General features: G+C 38.0%; 1 protein-coding gene across 2 annotated transcripts in view; it reads right to left on the reverse strand.

The window, feature by feature from the left end:
• Positions 1-16,037, reverse strand: part of LOC111140890 (G3BP stress granule assembly factor 1) — a 37,115-nt gene that overhangs the window by 18,064 nt on the left and 3,014 nt on the right. For both annotated transcript variants that reach the window (XM_022493139.1, XM_022493140.1), the window contains exons 2-4: positions 6,275-6,387; positions 1,705-1,786; positions 1,048-1,221 (exon numbers count right to left, since the gene is read on the reverse strand). In XM_022493139.1, coding sequence (XP_022348847.1) covers positions 1,048-1,221; positions 1,705-1,786; positions 6,275-6,369 — 351 coding nt within the window. In that variant the 5' untranslated portion in view covers positions 6,370-6,387. The remainder of the gene's footprint in view (positions 1-1,047; positions 1,222-1,704; positions 1,787-6,274; positions 6,388-16,037) is intronic.

The raw sequence follows: 16,037 nt of genomic DNA on the forward strand, positions 1-16,037 counted from the left end.
GTGGTCCCTTTGCCAAAACAAATAACAGAAGCCAGCTTGAAGGAGCTCAGACTTAATAGACCTGGGGTATTTTAGACATTAACTAGTGGTTCACAGACATTAATTAGTGGTTTAAATCCATGAAATAAACAAAGACTCCACAAATAACAGCAAACAGAAGGCAGAGTACTGTAAAATGCCAACTAATGAATACCAAATGATAGAAATAGATAATCACCATTTATTACCATCAGAGTAGCAGCTGACTCCAGCAACAATGATGCTAAAACTAGCAAAGTCTGATGAAGAACAAGACAGTCTCAAAGACAGCAACCACAATTTACTAGTAAGAAAAATAAAAATGCTACCTTCACAGTGGCAAAACGTGGTGACCATCACCTTAACTTAGTCATTAATTATTAACATCACTAATAGATAGGAGTAAATGACATCCAGTGCCTTCCTAATGTGAGGCACTAAAAGACTAATGTGTGTATAACCTAAATCTAATCATAAAGAAATAGACAATTCAAACTGAGGTAGTCTGCAAAGTACTTTGCGCTCTTTAAAAATGTCAATGCCATAAAAAACAGAAAATTAAAGAATTATTGCACGTTAAAGGAGACTGAAGAGACATGACAGCAATATTATGTGTAATTTTGGATTGAATCTTGGACCAGGAAAAAAAAATACATTGGATATTCCTGGAACAAACACCAAAATTTAAATATGGGCTACAGAATCCTAATTGTATTAACATCAGTACTTCCTAAATTGTTAACTGTACTGTGGTTATGAAAGAGTATACCTTACACTTAGGAAATGCTCACTGAATTATCTAAGGATGACTAGGCTTGATGCCTCCAACCTATTTTCAAAATGATTTTGAATTAAAATGACAGGTAAACAGAAAAAGAATAACAAACATATAGGCAAGTGCTGGCAGTGGTTCTAGGTAAGGAGTATGAATTATTGTACTATTATTATAACTTTTCTCTAAGTTTGAAATTCAAAATGAATAGTTTCTTAAAAGATATGCACAAACTTTCATTGTTTCTTTTTTCATACCTCAGGAGCAAGGACAAAAGTCTGCATGAATCTCCTCAAAGCCTGGTTGTTATTAGAGAGCAACCCCATCACCTGGACCACTACACCATCATTCAGAGTGGCATGAGCATCAACATGGCGAATCTTAGTGTGGCAATTGGTAAAGTTTTGTGACATCACTTTCCTATGGATCTCCTAAGGAATCAAAGCAAGAGTTAATGACTTAGGTAACATTTACACAAATTTCCAACAACAAAGAACTTCCTGATACAACACAAGTAGAGTTAATTTGCATACTTAAATTACAAACTACACAGCCCATACTCTAAATTTGCCTTAAAACAGTTCATTCCCAGTGACCACCTTGAACTTTTTAAAACTGTTAAACTGAATTGACATACCTAAAAAATGTTTAAATGAATGATCCTCATGCTAAAATAAAATAACCTCCTAAACAAAAAACCTTCAGACTACAGGATTCAAAATGAACAAATATGACGCTCTAAGCTTTCCAATGGCTATATTTACCAAATCATTACGAATACCAAAATTTCTAAAAAAGAAATTTGGAAATTTGATCTTTAAGTATCAGTAAATCTACCAAATACTTATCTGCCTCAATTGTATGGGTTATTTTCTAGTTGCGTTAACAAGCTGCAGAAAGCCTGGGATGCTTACTTTCTGTCCATAGACAGCATCTGCTGGCTTTCCATTTGAATCCAATCCCCCATGGACATAAGAAGAGTTCTTTCCATAAAACCTGAAAAACAGACAATTTTCTTGTCAGTTTCAAGTAGCCAAAACTAGATACTTATATTTTGTTTGGTACCCACTTGCCTCAATGGCAGACTCCTGAAAGCAAGATGTGTTTTCTTTTTCATCTCTGTATAGAATCATAGATCTACCCCCTTACTTCATGTCACTCAAGATTTGCTGAACAAAACAGATTTGGTCAATGAGGCAGAACACTTATTTTACAAGATGTAAGCTCCAGATTTCAGAGTAGGATGACTGCACCGGCAAAGATCTTTTAGTTCATGTCAGGACGGCTACTTACTTAGAATGAAACAGAAGTTTCTGTTTTCACTCTAGAAGCCAACAGGCAGTTTGGATACAGGTAAGGCCATCTATACCCTCTCATAGGCTTGGAGAGTCCAATCCTTCTATAGATCTGAGAATGCACGTGAGGGGTTTCCATGAAAAACCCAGTTACTAGACAGCTGCGTGGCTCAGTCATTTAAGTGCAACTCTTGATCTCGGCTGAGACCTTGATCTGGGTTCTGAGAGTTCAAGCCCCACGTTGGGCTCCATGATGGGCACAGAGCCTACTTAACGTGAAATAAAATAAAAACCCAGTAACTCACGCAGTTGAGGTTTAAAAGTAATTTAACAATTCTGCTGATGCATTAAGAACTTCAAACTTTAAGTTCCCATAGCTATAATTCATCTATACCCTCAACTGTTTTGTTTTCATTTTAATACTGGATCAGGAAAACCTGACACAGACATAACCAAAAGTGCCACAATGCAGAGATAACTGCTATTAGGATTTCTTGATAGCTACACTACAGGTATACAACTTTTCACAAATGAACCCATACATGTCATTCAACATCCTGATTCTGCCTGCCCTCCCAAAAAGAAAACAGATTTGGGCCCACAGTTACCCCAAGTATACCCTGAAAATTTTAAAGTTATAAAAGGCTGTGAGTCAGCCAGTGAATCAGTTCACTGATGGCTAATCCACTTTTCCCTGTCAGAGAGGGCACACACAAGTAGGGGGAGAGACGGGCAGAGGGAGAGGCAGACCCCCTCCTGAGCAAGAAGCCCAACGCAAGACCTGATTCCAGGACCCTGGGATCATGACCTGAGCAGAAGGCAAACACCTCACCCACTGAGCCCCCTAGGCGTCCCTGGCTAATCCACTTTTCATTACAGGCATTATCTCACAGACATTTCAAGTTCGGTTCCAGACCACAAGGAAGAGAATATTGCAATAAATAGAGTTGAAAAACTTTTTTGGTTTTCCAGTGCATATAGAGTTATGTCTACACTATAGTCTATCAAGTGTGCAACAGTAATTCTATAAAAACAGTGCACATACATTAAAAAACACTATACTGCTAAAAATTGCTAACCATCACCTGTGCTTTCAGTGAGTCCCAATCTTTTTGCTCGTGGAGGCTCTTACCTCAATGTGGATGGCTGCTGACTGATCAGGGTAGAACATGCAGAAGGCTGGGCGGCCATGCCAATTTCTTAAAGACCACAATGAAGTTTCCCCCATCAATTGACTCGTCCTTTCACTAACAATTTCTCTACAGTGTGTGATGCTGTTTGAAGCATTTTACTCACAGAACTTCTTTCAAAACTGGAAGTTAATCCTTTCAGTTAATCCTGACATTGCCTTAACAACTCAGTTTATGTAATAACCTATCATGTTGTCATTTCAACAATCTTCACAGCGTCTTCACCGGTAGATCCCATTCAAGAAATCACTTTCTTTGCTCATCCATAAGCAGTTCCTCATTGGTTCAAGTCTTAAAAGTTACCGCAGCAATTCAGTTCCATCTTCAGGCTCCACTTCTCATTCTCATTCTCTTGCTATTTCCACCCCATCTGCAGTTACTTCCGCCACTAAAGTTGTGAACCCACGAAAATCATCTATGAGGGCTGGAATCAACTTCTTCACTCCTGTTCTCTTGATATTTTGACATCTTCCCATGAATCACTTCCAGTAATACAAGGCTGTTTCATCTACCCTGAAAATCTGTTGTGTGGTGTAGCCGCCTTCATTAATTCCCTTAGCTAGATCTGAAGAACTCGCTGCGGCTTCCACATCAGCACTTGCTGCTTCGCCTTGCACTTTCATTTTATGGAAAGAGCTTCTTCCCTTAAACCTCACGAACCAATGCCTGCCAGCTTCAAACTCTACCGCGGCAGCTGTGTCACCGGTCCGCCTTCACAGAACTGAAGAGTAAGGGCCTTGCTCTGGATTAGACTTTGGCTTAATTTCCATTAAAATAAATTTCCATTATGTTGTGGCTTGTTCAATCTTCAAACTACTCAAACTTTCTCCATATCCACAATAAGGCTGTTCTGCTTTCTTATTACTTGTGCGTTCATTCCAGTAGCACTTTTAATTTCAAAAACTTCTGCTTTGCTCTCAGAACTTAGCTAACTGGTCCAAGAGGTCTAGCTTTTGGCCTGTCCTAGCTTTCAGCATTCCCTCCTCATTAAGCTTACTTGTGGCTTTTAAGGAAGAAACATGGGACTCTTCCTTTCACTTAACAGTAAAAAGCAATTGTAATAAGGTTAAATAACTGGCCTAATTTCAATATTGTTGTGTCTCAGGAAACAGGGAGAGAGATGGGATACAGCCATTGGTGGAGGAGTCAGAAGACACAAAACATTTATTGAACATTAAGTTCATGGTCTTATATGGATGGGCATGAACCCCAATATAACTATAATAATAACAAAGATCAGTGATCATAGATTACCATTAACAAATATAATAATGAAAAAATTTGAAAAATATTTGCAAAATATCTGCAAAGCACCATAAAGCAAAACACAATAAAATGAGATATGCCTGTGTATCTAAGCTGTACTTCAGAGATAAAATGTGAAAAAAGAGGTGCTGACGTCAATATACATCAATATTGACAAGAAACATATTGACTCATTTAATTATCTTTCAACTCCTGCTCCTTTTCAAATTTCCAAACTTATCTAACCTGAGGGCACAGAATCAAATTCTGACATAAAACATAAAAAGAAAAAAGGAAAAAGCTTTAAAACCTGTTCAATCAGTTAACAGTCATGTCAACACCAGCAAATTTTTAACCCCTTACCATCTTTATCTGAAAAATAAAGCTATCCTAACAATGCTTTACTAAAGGTTTTTGTAAAGACCTATAAGAAACACGTAAAACTGGAAAACTATAAAGCCTTAAAAGAATATGAGGTATTTTCCATTTTCAGAGCAAAATTCAAAACAAATTTATAAATTTCCTTTTGCACCCAATAAGCATGTAGTACCTAATACGCAAGCTCGTCAACGTATAGAGGAAAATAGTCTGGTCCAGCAAATACACATTTTAGGAACTCTAAGAAATATTCTAGGAGCGCCTCAGTGGCACAGTTAGTAAATGTCCAACTGCTGGTTTCAGCTCAGGTCTTGATGTCAGGGTCATGAAATTGAACCCCACATCCAGCTCCACACTCAGTAAGAAGTCTGCTTAGGACTCTCTCTCCCTCTCCCTCTGTCCCTGCCAAGCACATGCACACTCTTGCTCTAATAAATCTTTAAAAAAAAAGAAAAGAAAAGAAAAGAAACAAGAAATCATTCTAACAAGTCCACGTAAGTAGACATATTTATAGTCCTGTATAATGCAAGACTGTTTGTAAGAGGAAATAATGGAAGCAACCAAGAAAAATTCATCAGTGGGGATTAAAGTATGCTACATCTCTATAAGATGCTAAAATTAATGTTAATACATGCAGTACCCTTAAGGAGGACCCCAGATTATCAAGTAGAAAAGCTAAAAGACAGTATGTAAAAAATCTGCATATAGAGAAAAAAATTGCAAATATGGTTTTTACTAAACTTTCCATGTTTACTTCATAAACTTAATTTACAAGCCTATACCATTTCCACTGAAGTTTCCCCAATTTTCAAAAGCACATCAACACAACACAAAAGTATTATTACAGGAACAGTCTTCAACACATTCACTAAATATTCAAGATTCATCAAAAACAGCACAAAAAAACAAACAAAAGCATAAATATACCTTTATATTCTCAGACACTATTTTTCTGATAATGGGTAAGTTTAGGTAACTTAGTCTAATTTCTTTCTACTTGTATATTCTATTTAAAATTATGATTTTAGGGATACCTGGGGAGCTCACTCAATTAAGCATCTGACTCTCGATTTCAGCTCAGGTCATGGTCTCAGGGTCGTGGGACAGTCCTACCATGGGCTGCACACTCAGCAGGGAGTCTGCTTGGGATTCTCTCCCTCACCTTTTGCCCCTCCCCCTGCTAGCACCTGTGCAGGCTCACGCCCTCAAATAAATAAATAAATCTTTTAAAATCTTTTTAAAAAATAATTTTAACAGAAATTATTTACTGGTTCTTATGTACCAAGCACTATTATGCAACAGCCCTACAAGGTGCATGATGCATTAAGAGACTCTAGTAGTATTAAGTACTCACAGGGTAAAAAATAATGTCTTACCTGTGTAGCATGTCTGGGGCCTGGTTCAGCAGCGTGTAATACTGTCTCACAAATTCCCGCCCGACCAGCAGGGGACTAGGCTTCTCCATAACCATTGCTTTGGTCAATTCAACCTGGGGGGAAAACAATGTCAAGTATGTTCAAAGTGAAATATCAAGTACAAGGAGGAAAGTGGCAGGGGAGGAAATATAATCATTTAAATAAAACTCGGGGGACACCTGGGTGGCTCAGTTGGTTAAGTGGCTGCCTTTGGCTCAGGTCACGATCCCAGCATCCGGGGATCGAGTCCCACATCGGGCTCCTTGCTCGTCAGGGAACATGCTTCTCCCTCTGCCTCTGCCTGCCTCTCGGCCTACTTGTGATCTCTCTCTCTCTTTCTCTCTCTGACAAATAAATAAAATCTTTAAAATAAATAAATTAATTAATTAAATAAAATAAATAAATAAATAAATGAAACTCGGGGTGCCTGGGTGGCTCAGTGGATTAAAGCCTCTGCCTTTGGCTCAGGTCATGATCCCAGGGCCTGGGATCCAGCCCCGCATCGGGCTCTCTGCTCAGTGGGGAGCCTGCTTCCTCCTCTCTCTCCGCCTGCCTCTCTGCCTACTTGTGATCTCTGTCTGTCAAATAAACAAACAAAATCTTAAAAAAAAAAAAACAAGTCAAAGTACAACAAGGCACAAGAACAGCTCTTGGTTTTAAAAAATAAAAACCATAAGAACAAATAAAACCCACACAGACAGGATTTTTAGTCAAATTTATTGCAATGAGATGAATAGTAAGGGGAAGGGGACGATTCACGATAAAGAATTCATTATTCCCAACAGTCAATTTCTTCAAAATGAATATAAGAAAATCAAAGGTACATATTTCTAGCATGCACCCTATAGTTAACTTCTCCGTATTTTTAAACCCAATTAAGAGTGTTCTGGTTCTAAGATTCCAAACACATTCTTTTTTTTTTTTTTTTTTTTTTTTTAGGTTTTATTTATTTATTTGTCAGAGAGAGAGAAAGAGCAAGTGAGCACAAGTAGGGAGAACAGCAGGCAGAGGGAGAAGTAGGTTCCCCACAGAGCCGGGAGCCCTACGTGGGACTCGATCCCGGCATCCTGGGATCATGACCTGAGTGGAAGGCAGCTGCTTAACCGACTGAGCCACCCAGGCGTCCCATCCAAACACTTCTTATTTGTGGCAGTATTAGATTCAAGAGTGATAAATTTTGACACAGAGGCATATATGATCACATTTTTAGTCTAACTAAATCAGAAAATTTTTTAGTATCTTTAATCAAGAACCACAAAATCTAAAAATTCTGAGCTTACTTCATGATGACACCAAAAATAATCTGAAAATGGGTGAGTTAAACAAAATGTTATTACTCAACAAAATAATCTCAACACCTCAAAATCATGATGATTTAAAGTTAGTATCCTTATTATCTGTGAGTATTAAGAGAAGCAGCTGGCACACACACAGTAAGTCCTCAATTACTGTCAGTCATTTTCAAAACAAAACTTTCTGGAAAAAATATCTGGCATGAAATAAAATCCAATTTTTCATTTGAGGAGATAAAATCATCCTGAAGTTAAACACACAGGTAAACAGAGACATGTACAGATCAATTTCAGTATAAAAAACAGGCAAGAAATTTTACTTCAGTTTTCTCAAAGGACGGGCAAAACAGACTGGTCAAACCTGAACAATTTGTGGAGATCTGTTTATCCTTATCTAGTGCATTGTATTATTCTTCACCAAAATCTAAGCAATTAGTTCAAGGCTAGTCTGTATTTTCTCCAGATTACAGGCACTAGATCAATACAAAATACTTTCCCAGTCATACTGGAGACCAGTTTACCTGTAAGCATGGTTAAGAGAATATCAATAGCAAGAATCTGGATTTTAGGTCTTAAACTAATGTACTTAGACTAAGGCAGAATGAGAAATTGTTCTATTTCTTGTGTGGCTCAGAGTCCCAAAGGGGAAAAAAAAAAGGTAATTTCAGATGTTCTTACTGATCCTTAATTTTTCAGAACTTCAAAGCTACGGATGGACAGTAGAAGGTACTAACAGTTATCTAAGCCTATGGTTTTCAAGTTTTAATATTTCCCATTACTTCATACAAACCAGAGCAACTGCGCTTTTTAAATATATTTTACAGTTCCCATATAAATTTTCCTTTCTTAAAAGGGATTGGCTACTCTGAAAATCACTAACATCTGACCCAACCTCAAATAAAAGGAAAAATCCAATGTGATTCCTTCACACTCCCAGATCCCACTAGTCTCACAAATGGAAGATAGCTCTCCCAATTTCTCAGAAACCGGTAGTATCATTTTCCTTCCATTAAGTTGTGCTTGCATATTTTCTAATACATAAAGAGGCTGAACAGAAAGTTTTGCTTCCCTCTATTATCCAAAATACATAATACATCCACACTATAAAAAGCAATTTAAGGGGAACCTTCACAAGACAGACAAATCAAATACAGTACACATTAAGCAAACCCCTATTTTTCTATTCCAGTTGCACTTACTTCTCTTGAGCACCATCTGCTCTTGAAGCCAGCGGCATTACAAGTGTCACTCCCAGACCAGTAATATCACCTAACCGCGTCCTTAGACACTGCCAAGCAGTCTCATCGTAAGATAAATTACTAAAAGACATTTTACCAAATATTACTTTCTCACCCAGTATTACTATGCAATATAATAAAAATCCTCCAGATTATGTATCAAACAGAAGAAAAATTATAATCTGTAGACCACCTCTAAAACTTCTCTTTTTTTCCCCTCCTTCGAGATTACCTATGTAATTCAAATTAAAGGAAAAAAGAAAGCTTATTGGCTTGATTATACCATTACAAATATTTTATTTCTGGTTATCCCCCTAAAGCTAAGAAAAAAGTAAAGCTAAAAATTTATATGCTAAATTGATCTCCATCTCATTTGTAGATTTTTCTTAACAGTTATTAAACTGAAGACAATACTAAAATCCCTATCATTTACCAAGTTTCCAACATTTCCTTTATTATCTTAATGGTTTAACATAATTGAGTATTTGGAGACATACATTAGAGAAATGTATGTAAAGCTGACCTCAAATACCCACCCTCCCAGTTAGGGGCAGACACCCACCCCACCCACAGTTGAAATTCCATAACTTTTGACACCCCAAAAACTTAACCAATAGCCTACCGCTGACCAGAAACCTTAATCAGTAACAATCCAATTATGCATATTTTCTGTTATATGTATTATATACTGTGTTTGTACAATAAAGCTAGAGAAATGAAAATATTAAGAAAATCATAAAGAAATAATACATTTCCAACACCATTCTGTATTATTAAAAAAAAAAAATCCATGTACAAGTGGACTCCAGAATTTAAACTCATCTCGTTCAAGGGTCAACTGTTTCAGGGTGATGATTATAAATACACAATAGAAAAACTATCCAAGCTGAATCTTGAAATTTCATAATTACATCATCTGTAAATTACAAGTCAAAAATTCTATATAGAAAGTGCTTTCAGGAGTGCCTGGGGGGCTCAGTCAGTTAAGCGTGCAATTCTTGAATTTGGCTCACATCATGATCTCAGGGTGATGAGACTGAGGCCTGCCATCAGGCTCCCCACTCAGTGCAGGGTCTGCTTGAGATTCTCTCCCTCTGCCCTTTCCCTCCCCCTGCTTACAGGTATGTGTGCACACCGTCCTTAAATAAATAAAATTTAAAAAAGAAAAAGAAATCCTTGAGGGTAAGATACTAAACATGACCTTCAGTTTGCCAGTTTTACTGAACCATCCAAGTCTAAGGAAAATCTGAGTGCTCTAGTTTAGAATAGTGAAAAAATATTGAGATACAATAAAAAGAACCCCCCTAAATTTCTTTAACCAATTTTCACTGTGAAAAATTCTCCAACATCATTCACTTGCTTTGCTCCTGGGCTATAACTTAATCTCTGTGCCCCCAGTTCTTTCATCTGAAACTGAAATTGTAACAGCAAGAACTGTCTATTCAATAGTAAGCACTGAATGTGACCTATTAATATAAAATTAACTCTAATTAAGGAAAGCTTTTCCACATTCCACCCTTTTCTGTCCCCGGAAGACTAAGTATTCTGCTAGCAGTACTAAAATACAGGATTCCTGTGAGAATAAGAATTTTTGTACAGAGTACCTTAGATGCCCAAGCACTTAATGTAACAATAACTTTTCAGAGAATTTCTAAGTTGACTTGATGATTTTTTTCAAAGATTTTATTTGTTTGACAGAGAAGAGAGAGCATGCACAAGCAGGGGGAGCAGCGAGGGAGAGGAAGAAGGAGGCTCCCTGCTGGGCGGAGAGCCCAACCTGGGTCTCAATCCCAGGACCCTGGGTTCATGACCTGAGCCAAAAGCAGAAGCTTAACCTGCTGAGCCACCCAGGCGCCCCTATTTTCCTTTTAAACCACACTATTTTATTCTAATGCTAGGTAAACAAGTTGCTGAACTAAAAAGATTTCTGAAACAATCTTTACTCATCAAAGCCATGAGGAGTATTTCCCTTGAGAAAAGCTACTAGAAAGTAAGTCAAAACGTTCATCTCACTTTAATCCCAACACTAGCAAAATAAAAATAGAGCACTAACCGTATCTGGGGTGGGGGAGGGTTAATTTTATCTTACAGAACTACCCATGCATAAACTGTATTAAAAAATTAAAAAATAGCAAGACGTAAAAAAATTTTTTTAATTTAAAAATTAAAAATAAAAATAAACAAACATAGCAAGGTGTAAATATGCAAAACAAACAAATATAAAAACATACATAAATGAAAGGAATAAGAAGTACTCACCTTTGTAATGTTATGGGAAGTTACATTCTATATAATGTATATAATGGAGTGCTATGGTAAAAACAATAAAATTGGGGCGCCTGGGTGGCTCAGGTCATGATCCCAGGGTCCTGGGATGGAGCCCGGCATCCCCGCAGCATCCCCGCTCAGAGGGAGCCTGCTTCCCCTCCTCTCTCTCTGCCTGCCTCTCTGCCTACTTGTGATCTCTGTCAAATAAATAAAATCATTAAAACACACACACACACACACACACACACACACACACTAAAATTCATACACCTCTGTACTGCTGGAATGTCCTGGGGAGAATATGCATTATTTTTAAAGTAAGAAGAAAAATGTGACAAAAGGTACCAACATCCAATAACTAGTGGCACATTAGTTACCTTAGTTATCTTACCTATTTTACCTCTCTTGAACAGATCTTTAAAATCAGTTAGAACTGTAATTTCATAAACTAACTCCACTCTGTGATTTTTAATTAGTATGAGTGGGCTACTTCACAAATCTGAGGACCATACAACATCTCCCTCTATTTACTAGCAGGCAATATGGATGATCCAATTTCAACTTTTTCATGTGCAAGGAGTTTTATCTGGTTACTTTCTCAGAACTTCAGGGCTAATGTCTAAGAGCTAAGCATTCTCCTAAAAAGTTCTTAGCTTCACCTTCAAATTGGTCTTAGATCTATTTACTTTGTTGTTGTTGTTGTTTTTTTTTTGAAGATTTTATTTATTTGACAGATCACAAGTAGGCAGAGAGGCAGGCAGAGAGAGAGGGGGAAGCAGGCTCCCCGCTAAGCAGAGAGCCCGATGTGGGGCTCGATCCCAGGACCCTGGGATCATGACCTGAGCCGAAGGCAGAGGCTTTAACCCACTGAGCCACCCAGGTGCCCCAATTTACTTTGCTTTTTTAGTGGACTGTATCAGGGGCACCTGGGTGGCTCAATCGTTAAGAGTCTGTCTTCAGCTCAGGCCATGATCCCGGGGACCTGGCATCAAGCCCCCCTGTTGGGCTCCCTGATCACCAGGAAGCCTGCTTCTCCATCTCCCTCTGCCCCTGCTTGTGTTCCCTCTCTCACTGTATCTATCTCTGTCAAATAAATAAAATTTTTTAAAGAAAAGATGTCAAAGATTCTTTTTAAAAAAATAACAGGGGTGTCTGGGTGGCTCAGTCAGTTGGGCGACTGCCTTCACCTCAGGTCATGGTCCCGGAGTCCTGGGATCGAGTTCCGCATCGGGCTCCCATCTGCATGGTGAGTTTGCTTCTCTCTCTGACCTCCCCTCTCATGCTCTCTCTCACTCACTCTCAAACAAATAAATAAAATCCTTTAATTAATAAATAAATGAATAAATAAAGGATTGTATCAGAAAACTTTCTGTTGAAGTTTTCCAATTTTAGGAAAGAATTCACTTTTGGCTTGTAACACTATCATATTTCCAACAACACCATTTGGTGTTGGCATTCAGATTCCTCAGAGCAAACAATGAAAGCGTGATTATGGTACAGTACAGAAAAAAAAAAAGTTTAAGGTAACAGAATTATTAGTTACCTACATGGAATGAAAAGTTCAATTTTCATCCTTTTCTTACCTGATCCGAAAAGCACGTAACACCACTGATAAATGTTACAGTAAAGTACCACTTAATGGAAATGTCAATGATCTCTCAGATTAACATAATCACTGATGAATATTTTTGTAGATTGACCCTGATTGCTGAATTACTCTTAAATTTCAAAATGTCTACTTAATCCCAAGTTACCAAATTGCATGACAATTTTAAAGAAATTTCCATCAATAATTTTGCTAAAGTTCACAAAGAATGTCAAGTGTGCTTCCTTTAACCGAGTCTAAAAAGCTGTGAGCATTTATGTTCCAAGAGCAGGGAAGCATGAAGACCAACCATAATCCACCTCGATTAATAGTACAGCTTACTCTGGCAAAAATCAATGATCTCAGGGTCACGGGATCCAGCCCAGAGTTGGGTCTCCCACTAGGTGTGGAGTCTGCTTGAGATTTTCTCCCTCTCCTTTTGGCATTTTTTGCACATGCTCTAAATAAATAATCTTTAAAAATAAATTTTAAAAATTAAAAATAAAAAGATAAAATTTATCACTTCACACGGAAGATCCCCAAAGTATTAAAGTATCAGTGGGTGGCTCAGTGGGTTAAAGCCTCTTCAGCTCAGGTCATGATCTCAGGCTCCTGGGATCAAGCCCCTCATGGAGCTCTCTGCTCAGCAGGGAGCCTGCTTCCCCCTCTCTCTCTCTGCCTGCCTCTCTGCCTACTTGTGATCTCTCTCTGTCAAATAAATAAATAAAATCTTTAAAAATAAAATAAAATATCAGTCAAGAAGACATGGGCCTCCTGGGCGACTCAGTTGGTTAAGCGTCTGCCTTCAGCTCAGGTTATCTAAGTCAAGGTCCTGATATTGAGCCCTGCTCAGTGGGGAGCCGGATTCTCCCTCTCCTCCCAGCGAGGATTCGCTCTCGCTATCTCTGTCTCTCTCCCAAATAAATTAATAAAATCTTAAAAAACGTGTATCAGTCAATATCGAACACCGGCAAGAAGTCGGGAAAAGAGAACCTGTGAAACTGAAGGGAGTGTCAACTACTCCCACTACAGGGAAGAACAATTTTGCAGTTATCTTATAAAATCCAAAATTTCAATGAATCTAGCAATTCTCTTCTAGATTTGTACACGAGAAACTCACCCGTATACATAAGACATCAACCTGAGAAATAATTTCTCAAATAATTAGCCACCTTATCTCTAAAACATAAGACAACAACCTATGTGTCTGTCAAACAGGTAATGGATTAAGGTGCAGTTTATCCCTAACATTCAAACTTCTCTAACATAATCATATGGGGCACTTAGAAGATTAAAAAGCAGTACTATTTATAATTACTCCAGGTTAACTGGAGTGAATTAGGGCTGTCCCTGGGAAACCAAGACATAAAGTCATCCTATTTATAGCAGTCAAAGTCAGCATGAAATAGATCTCAAAAATATTACATTAAAAAGTTAGTTGCCAAATACGTACTGTATGCTTCTGAACATGTTTAGAAGTGTTTTTAGTATACACAAAAACATCAGATATTGTTCACTGGTACAATTATTTTTAAAATAGTCTAGATGTAAAAACAGACAAATAGAACCACATAATAGAATAGTTATGAAATATACAAACACATATATGGACAACTAGGATTTTCAACGTTAAATGCAGATAATCCAATAGAAAAAGGATATTCTGTTCAACAAATGGTGGAACAATTACACATCCATAGCTACAGAAAAAAACGAGCCTTACTTCATGCATCACATCATATTAAAATTTAACGAGGTGCCTGGGTGGCTCAGTAGCTTAAGTGTCTAACTCAGCTCAGGTCATAATCTCAGGGTCCTGGTATCAGAGCCCCCAAGACCTCAGGAGTCAGGCTCTCTGCTCAGCAGGGCGTCTGCTTGTTCTCTGTCCTTCCCCCTTGTCATGCGCTCGCTTGTATCATGGTCACTGGATCTACTGTTCAATCTATTCTCTAAACTCTTCACATTTACCACCTGTCACTTCCCTTCAAAATTCTTCATGGTAGATCTTTGGAGAAACGGTTGACTCTAGGACTGGCAAAGGCAAAATACAAGTGAGCCTTAACTGATAAAGAAAATGCTAAAAACAACCACAACAACAAAATAAGAACAGGGAACATGAAAGGACACAAGGGCCAAAACGGGAACAGTGTGAGCAACAGAATTAGTAAAAAAGCAAAATAAGTTAGATACCCCTGGATTGCAACCCAAAGAATAAAATAAGCATGACTCACTCCATATATGGACGAAGCAGTACCGTGCAAGCCAGAGAGTCCACACACAGGGCATACTTGAGACACAGCCTAACAAAGCGTGGAAAGTTAAGTAGTTGTCACACTCGTACCTTCCAGATTCTAAATCTTTCAAACTTTTCTGAAAAAGGAAATAGCTAGCAAATAACGGTCTACAGCCCCCTAATACATACAAAAGCTTTACAAAACAGTTTAGACAACTACTTGGGTTTCAGAGCTTCAATTCTTTTTATAAGCAAAAACATAAGATTACTAAGCTATGTAAGAGCACTTTTAGAACATTAAAGAACTATACAAATACACAATGATGCTGTTACACAGCCACTCAAATTAAAAGCCACAAGGATGACAACCCTACAAAGTAGAAGTGTGTCCCATCTAGGAAGCCCCTTTCTCTGAACCATCTCTTAACATCTACTTTAATAATTATTAAATACCTGGGGCACCTGGGTGGCTCAGTCAGTTAAGTGGCTGACTCTGGGGTTTTGGCTCAGGTCCTGATTTTGGGGTGTGAGACACCAAGCCTGAGTGGGGCTCCACTCACTGTGGAGTCTGCTTGTGACTCTCTTTCTCTCCCTCTGCCCCTCTCCTCCCCCTCCATGCCCCCAGCTCACTCACACTCTCTAAAATAAATAAATCTCTAAAAATAATTATTATAAAACAACTGAAATACAGCTGAACAGCTAAACAATATTACAACATGACTAACTACCAGAAGACAAAACAAGAAATCTATCAAAGTTCTCTAAAGACATTTACTAAGGCCACAACCTGTGAAAATTTTTTAATTATTTTCTGTCTTATAAAGCCCCCTCTTCATGCGCAGATTATTCCTAGCTCTTTACCACCTGGCTTGCAATTCAGCTTTCCCCACCAAGGCCAAATACAAGGTCCAAGAATACTTAAAAAAAGGAATAAGGTGACTTTTGAGATTTAAAAATATATAAACCTAACTAACCACCAGTATGATCACCAACTACAAGTGCGATTACAATTGCTGAGTCTAAATTTAACTCCATGGCTAGAAGGACAGTGTTGCAACTAAGGTTTTTCCCACTAGCTGTTGGTAAGTAATTTTACTAAACTGGCAAA

Source organism: Enhydra lutris, unplaced genomic scaffold (assembly GCF_002288905.1).
Source record: "Enhydra lutris kenyoni isolate GAN:26980312 unplaced genomic scaffold, ASM228890v2 scaffoldscaffold5, whole genome shotgun sequence".
NCBI classification, from domain to species: domain Eukaryota; kingdom Metazoa; phylum Chordata; class Mammalia; order Carnivora; family Mustelidae; genus Enhydra; species Enhydra lutris.